Below are 7819 nucleotides of genomic sequence, written 5' to 3'. Positions count from 1 at the left end.
ATGCTGCTGTTGTGTGCATGGGGTTACTGCTCATATCCTATCTTGGTGCTAGTGATCGACAGCAGTTAAGATATCTGCTTAAAAGGTGCATGTACATCATATCACAACACCCAACTTTGTTCTAAACTAGAGTTTGCCCTTAGAATCAAACAATCTACATGACGACAAAATAAAATAACTGCTCTGTATTGCAGTCTATTTAGATGCAATAAATTTACAAGTGCTTCAAATGTCAGTGGTTTGTTTGTCCATCCAGATTTAGTTCGGGTGATCTTGGTTTTGGGGCAGCTGTATGGATTCAGAATGTTGGTTAAAGATTCTTTGATTGCCATAGACCTATTTGTAATAGGATTACTTGGTGTTTCTGGTTGTGGTATTGCTCTGATTTGGTTTTTGTTTTATCACTCATGCCATTTGGGTTTGTACTTGATACCATATTGGTTCTGGGTGTATGCTGATGCTTTCTGCTGGAGTCTGAGAGTCATCAGCTGGGTGTTGCACTCAGACCGTGTTTGTTCAGTTTGGGTGATTCACCACCTGCATGCTGGGCATTGTTCATCTTTCCCTGTTTCAATGAATCTCGTACTCCTGGGAGTATCAACAATTGATGGGGGAGGGTTGTCTGTATTTACCTGCTGAATAGTAATTCTGCATTGGTCCCATAATGAAGTTTGAAATGGGTTTACACATTTGGTTCTGACCTTGCTGCCTAGCTTGGAGCCATTCAGTTTTGTCTTAAATCAGTTCAAGATTTTTAAATGTAACCTTAAAATAGTTTAGTTAAATTGTAATGTCATGACTGCCCATCGTAACCAGTCAGATTTGTGCCCCTTGTCTCTGCATCTATTTGAGTTAATCAATGGTTTCTCTTGGTTGTCTCCTAAAAGACATGAACTCCAGATGTGTATTCGGAAGTTGAGCTTCACTCAGTTTACCTCAGTGTTGACTATATTTTACCTGGATTTTTAGGATTATCACCTGACAGACTTGGTGTTTAGTCTGTAGAGGCCTTCATTGTCTATAGTAATTTTAATAGCTTGTTTATTTGGTTCATAAATATTGAGGTCCAGAAAACACAGCTTTGTGTTGTAGGAACAAAGCAAACTCTGGGAGGTCTGCTGCCTTCTGCTTGGCTCTAGCATGTGCTGCTCGAAGAAATTGTCCCCAAAACACTCTATGAACTCATTTTCCAGGCTATCTTTGATCAAATCTGATTGGCAATCTATATGTAGAATAATATCATCCATGATTATTGCTGTACCTTCCTCTCAAACCCCCATTATTTCTTCCTGTGTACTCTGTCCTACAGTGTGGTTACTATTAGGGGATATATAAACCACTCCCACAAGTGACTTCCTGTCTTTACTATGTCTTATCTCAACCCAAACTGATTCTAGATTTTGATCTTTTTAGAACAAGGTCATCTCTATTTACTGTATGTATGCCACCCTTAATTAACAGAGCTACCTCTCTACCTTTTCCTAGCTTCTTGTCCTTCTGAAATGTCACATACCCTTGAATATACCGTGTGCCATCCAACAGCCATGTCTCTGTAATGGCTATCAGGTCATGCATGTTTATTTCTATTTAAGTTGTCAATTCATTTGTTTTGTTACAAATAAAGATCAAGATGTAGGATCAATTTTGGGTTGAGGTAAGAATAGATAAGACAGGAAGTCACTTGTGGGAGTGGTTTATATAATCCCCTAATAGTAACCATACTGTAGAATGAGTATACAGGAAGAAATAGTGGGGGTTTGTGAGAAAGGTATAGCAGTAATCATGTTGTGTGGCACTACCACTGTGCTAAATGGGATAGATTTTTGAACAGATTTAGCAAGTTAAGATTGGGTATCCATGAAGTGTTGTGGACCATCAGCAGCAGGATTGTACAATCTGTTGCTTCGTGGCCTGGCTTATCCCCCCACTCTACTTTTACCATCAAGCCAGGGGATCAACCCTGGTTCAATGAAGAGTGCAGGAGGACATGCCAGGAGCAACACCAGGTATACAAAAAAAATGAGGTGTCAATCTGGTGAAGCTAAAGCACAGGACTACTTGTGTGTCAAACAGCATAAAGAGCAAGGTATAGACAGAACTAATTGATCCCACAACCAACCGATCAGATCTAAGCTCTGCAGTCCTGCCACATCCAGTCGTGAATGGTGGTGGACAATTAAACAACTCACCGGAGAAGGAGGCTCCACAAATGTCTCCATCCTTAACAATGGGGGACCCCAGCACAGCAGTGAAAAAGATAAGGCTGAAGTGTTTGCAACAATCTTCAGCCAGATGTGCCGAGTGGATGATCCATCTTGGCCACCTCTGGAGGTCCCCAGCATCACAGATGCCAGTCTTCAGCCAATTCAATTCAGTCCATATGATATCAAGAAACAGCTGAAGGCACCGGATAGTGCAAAGGCTATGGGCCCTGACAATATTCCAGCAATAGCACTGAAGACTTGTGTTCCAGAACTTGCCTCACCCCTAGCCAAGCTGCTCCGGTACAGCTATAACACTGGCATCTACCCGGCTATGTGGAAAATTGCCCAGGTATGTCCTGTACACAAAAGCAGGAGAAATCCTACCCGGCCAATTACCGCCCCACCAGCCTGCTCTTGATAATTAGTAATGGAAGGGATCATCAACAGTGCTATCAAGACGCACTTGCTTAGCAATTATCTGCTCACTGATGCCCAGTTTTGGTTCCACCAGGGCCACTTAGCTCCTGACCTCATTACAGCCTTGGTTCAAACATGGACAAAAGAGCTGATCTCCAGAGGTGAGGTGAGAGTGACAGCCCTTGACGTCAAGACAGCATTTGACTGAGTGTGGCATCAAGGAGCCCTAGCAAAGCTGGAGTCAATGGGAATCAGGAGGAAAACTATCTGCTGGTTGGACTCATACCTAGCACAAAGGAAGATGGTTGTGGTTGTTGGAGATCAGTCATCCCAACCCCAGGACATCACTGCAGGAGTTCCTCAGGGTAGTGTCCTTGACCCAACCATCTTCAGCTGCTTCAATGACTTTCCTTCCATAAGGTCAGAAGTGAGGATGTTTGCTGATGATTGCACAATGTTCAGCACCATTCGCATCTCCTCAGTTACTGAAGCAGCCCATGTCCAAATGCAGCAAGACTTGGGCAATATGCAGGTTTGGGCTGAAAAGTGGCAAGTAACATTTGTGCCACACAAGTGTCAGGTAATGACCATCTCCAACAAGGGAGAATCCAACCATCGCCCCTTGATGTTCAATTCCCCACTATCAACATCCTGGGGGTTACCATTGACTGGAAGCTGAACTGGACTAGCCATATAAGTACTGTGGTTACAAGAACGGGTCAGAGACTAGGAATCCTGAAGCGAGTAACTCACCTCCTGACTCCCCAAAGCCTGTCTACCATCTACAAGGCACAAGTCAGGAGTGTGATGGAATACTCCCTACTTGCCTGGATGAATGCAGCTCCTACAACACTCAAGCTTGACGTTGTCCAGGACAAAGCAGCCCTCTTTCATCCTTACAGGTTGCAAAGGCTGAGGCTCTTCCACTTCTACCTTCTGGTCCCTATTCCTGTCTCACTCTCAGTCTCACCCTCCTGTCCCTGACTAAATCAGAAGACCCTGCCCTAAGGGGTGTAACTGCCCCCTGGACACAGTGTTCAGGTTAATGTCCCTTGGCCTGATGTGTCAGTGTCTGGACTGAGGTTGTGGTGAGTTCAGGAAGTGAGTGATGTTAGCAGGATCCAAACAGAGCATCAGTACAGCAGGTGAAATAAGAGTGTGCAGTGGAATGGGAGCCATGGAGTGGGTATGGGTGGTTAGCTCTGATAAAATCCATTCTTGGAATCTAATCAAATCCACTTGATCACACAGATTGCAGATCACTCGCCTTTATTTCCTATCAGTCTGCATTGACAAAAGAATTCTGCCCCTGTCATGGAGTCAGTGGGAAAGCCGATGCTATGTAATTCTTGCCATTTCCATACGTGGACTTGGTCCAGGTGTAGGTCTGAATTTTCATGGTGTTCCTGCCAAGCTTCACTGTGCACCTGCCGGGGAGCAGCAGAAGACAATAGTTGATCCTGATATCACCATCACCCAAGACTGCCTGGTCTGGAACATTCTAACATTTGCAAATCACATTAGACTTGGAAATATAATGAACAGTGGGCAGGATAGTGATAGACTTCAAGAGGAAATAGGCAGGTAGAATGGGTGGAAATAAGGCAGATGAAATTTAATGCAGAGAAGTGTGAAGAGATTCATTTTGGGACGAAGAATGGCGAGGCAACTTAAAATAAAGGGTATAATTCAAAACAGGTGCTGGGGCAGAGGGACCTTGGGGGTTTATGTGCATAAGAATATATGAACATGGGGCAAGAGTAGGCCATTCAGCCCCTCAGCCTGCTCTGCCATTTAATAAAATAAATTGAATTTAATAAGATAAGCTGAATTGATATTAACCTGAAATCTGCATCCATCCTACACCTGGTAACTATCACTCCCTTGCTTACCAAGAATCTCTCCACCTCTGCCTTAAAAATATTCAAAGATTCTGCTTCCATTGCCTTTTCAGGAAAACAGTTCCAAAGATTCACAAACTTCTGAGTGAAATTTTTTTGCCTCATCACAGTTTTAAATGGGCGACCCCTTATTTTTAAACAGTAACCACTAGTTCTAGATTCTTCCACAAGAGGAAACATCCTCTCCATATCCATCCTGTCAAGACTCCTCAGGATCTTATATGTTTCAATCAAGTTACCTTTTACTCTTCTAAACTCCAGCGGATACGAGCCTAGTTTGTCCAACCTTTCCTCATAAGGCAACCCATTCCTTCCAGGTATTCGTCTGGTAAACTTTCTCTGAACTGGTTCCAACACATTTAGATCCTTCCTTAAATAAGGTGACCAATACTGCACACAGTAATCCAAATGTGGTCTTACTGGTGCTCTGTACAACTGAAGCATAACCTCCCCACTTCTGTATTCAATTCCCCTCACAATAAATGATAACATTCTATTAGCTTTCTTAATTACTTGCTGTAATTTCTCATTACTTGCCTACTAGCCTTTTGTGCTTCATGCACTAGGACACCCAGATCCCTCTGCACCTCAGAACTCAAATCTCTCATCATTTAGTTAAAATACTTCTCTTTTATTCTTCCTGCCAAAATGGACAATTTCACATTTTCCTACATTATAGTCCATTTGCCAGATCTTTACACACTCACTTTGCCTATCCATATCTTCTTGTGGCCTCCTTATGTCCCCTTCACAAGTTTGTATCATCAGCAAACTTAGCAACTGTACCTTCAATCCCTTTATACAAGTCTTTTATATGAATTGTAAACAGTTGAGGTCCCAGCACAGATCCCTGTGGCATGCCACACGTTATATCTTGCCAACCTGAAAAAGACCCATTTATGCCTACTCTCTGCTTCCCGTTAGCCAGCCAATCTTCTATCCATGCCAATATGTTACCCTCTACACCATAAGCATTTATTTCCCGCAATAACCTTGGTTGTACTTTATCAAATGCCTCTGGAAACCTAAGTACAGTACATCCACTGGTTCCCCTTTATCCACAGCACTGTTACTTCATTAAAGAGCTCCGATAAACATGGTTTCCTTTTCTCAACACCGTGTTGACTCTGCCCGATGTCCTTCAGCTGATCCAAGTGCCCTGCTATGATCTTTAATAATAACTTCTAACATTTTCCCTACAATAGATATTAGGCTAACTGGCCTGTAGTTTCCCACTTTCTATCTCCCTCCCTTTCTGAATAATGGAGTTACATTTGCTATCTTCCAATCTAATGGGACCTTCCTTCAGTCTAGGGGGTTTTGGAAAATTGAAACCAATGCATCAAATATCTAGCTAGACATGTTTTTTAAAACCCTTGAATGAAGTCCATCAGGATCCTGGCTCTTGTCCGCCCACAGCTCCAACAATTTACTCAGACCACTTCTCTGTAATTTTCCAAACTTCCTCCCTCCCTTCCATTTCCTGCTTTATAGCTGCTTCTGGAATAAATTGTTGGAAGTGGCAGGACAGGTTGAGAAAGTTGTTTGTAAGGCTTACTGGATCCTGGGATTTATAAAGAAGGAAATTCTGGTGGACTTTTATAAAACACTGGATCAGCCTCAGCTGGAGTATTGTGTCCAGTGCTGGGGCCCACAGTTTAGGAAGGATGTGAAGCCAGTAGAGAGGGTGCTGAATAGATTTATGAACATGGTTCAAGAAATGAGAGACTTCAGTGAGACAGATTGGAGAAACTCTGGTTATTTTCCTTAGAAGAGAAGTTTGAGAGGAGATTTGATCAAGGTATTCAAAATTATAAGGAGTCTGGACAGAGTAGATAGGGAGAAATTGTTTCTGTTGGGGGAAGAGTTGAGAACCAGGGGACACTGATCTCAGGTGATTGGCAAAAGAACCAAACGTGACATGAAGAAACCCTTTGTCATGCAGCAAGTGGTTAGGATCTGGAACACATCGGGGCATCCAAAAGGGAATTGCATAAACACCTGAAGGGAAAAAATTGCAGGGTTGTGGAAAAAGGGTTGGGGAGTGGTATTCAGTGAATTGCTCCTGCAGAGAGCTGTCATGGTCACAAAGGGCTAAATGGCCTCCTTCTGTGCTATGACCATTCCATGATTCAATGCACTCCAGTTCAAAGTCCTGTGTAATTTTGAACACTTATTAAATCTCACCTTGACCTGGTGTCTTCTCATGTGTACTGATTGAAAAATATCTGGTCATTACTCAAAGTTCTGACCAGGAATTGACCAATACTTACGGAGAATTTGGCTTTGCAATGAAGCAAAGAGTATAAATAGCAAAATCAAACTCTGGACTGGAGCCAATGAATTCTGAACCCACTTGCTTGAAGTATCCATTCCAGTTAAACTGCAACGCCATTACATCTGGATAGTCAGTCCACTGTGGAGACAGGACAAACCAACAAACCATTGAGTCAATTGGAAAAGGACTGCAAAATCTGCTTCTGTACAAATTCTTCCAAATACGTCTAATGGCTCCTGTCACAATACTGTCTACTTCTTAACAGGGGAATCAGCTCCAGAGTTATTTCTGGTGTTTGACTCAAAAGATGTTGCTCTTCATCAAATGCAAGCATGCATTTAGTCCCCAGGACCCATAGTGAGAAGGGAATGGGATCATAAGATTCTATGAAATAGGAGCAGGACTAGGCCATTTGACAAATCGAGCCTACTCTGCCACTCAATAAAGTCATAACTGATCTGATTATGGCCTTACATCCACTTTCCTGTCTGAACCACAGCATCACCCCACCCCAAAACCCCTCACTACACACCTCCCCCCCCAAACCCCACACCCCCCCCACTACACACCTCCCCCACCCCCCAACCCCACACCCCCCCCAACCCCACACCCCCCCACTACACACCTCCCCCACCCCCCAACCCCCCCGCAACCCCACATCCCCCCACTACACATCTCCCCACCCCCCCAACCCCACACCCCCCCACTACACACCTCCCCTCCCCCTCCCCCCCAACACCCAACCCCCCCGCAACCCCACACACCCCCACTACACACCTCTCCCTCCACACCCCCCACTACACACCTCCCCCCCCAACCCCACACCCCCCCACTACACACCTCCCCCCCAACCCCACACCCCCCCACTACACACCTCCCCCCCAACCCCACACACCCCGCACTACACACCTCCCCACCCCCCCAACCCCACACCCCCCCACTACACACCTCCCCACCCCCCCAACCCCACACCCCCCACTACACACCTCTCCCTCCACACCCCCCACTACACACCTCCC

At 44.5% G+C, this 7819-nt stretch overlaps 1 protein-coding gene across 1 annotated transcript in view; it reads right to left on the bottom strand.

Annotated features, from left to right (window-relative positions):
- Positions 1-3933: 3933 nt before the first annotated feature.
- The window catches only part of endou (endonuclease, polyU-specific), a 164631-nt gene continuing 160745 nt past the window's right edge, over positions 3934-7819 (bottom strand). Inside the window, exons 11-12 of the mRNA XM_041174297.1 lie at positions 6796-6938; positions 3934-4048 (exon numbers count right to left, since the gene is read on the bottom strand). Coding sequence (XP_041030231.1) covers positions 3934-4048; positions 6796-6938 — 258 coding nt within the window. The remainder of the gene's footprint in view (positions 4049-6795; positions 6939-7819) is intronic.

This window comes from Carcharodon carcharias, chromosome 25, assembly GCF_017639515.1.
Source record: "Carcharodon carcharias isolate sCarCar2 chromosome 25, sCarCar2.pri, whole genome shotgun sequence".
Classification (NCBI taxonomy): domain Eukaryota; kingdom Metazoa; phylum Chordata; class Chondrichthyes; order Lamniformes; family Lamnidae; genus Carcharodon; species Carcharodon carcharias.
This window is presented reverse-complemented; position numbering and strand designations above follow the sequence as displayed.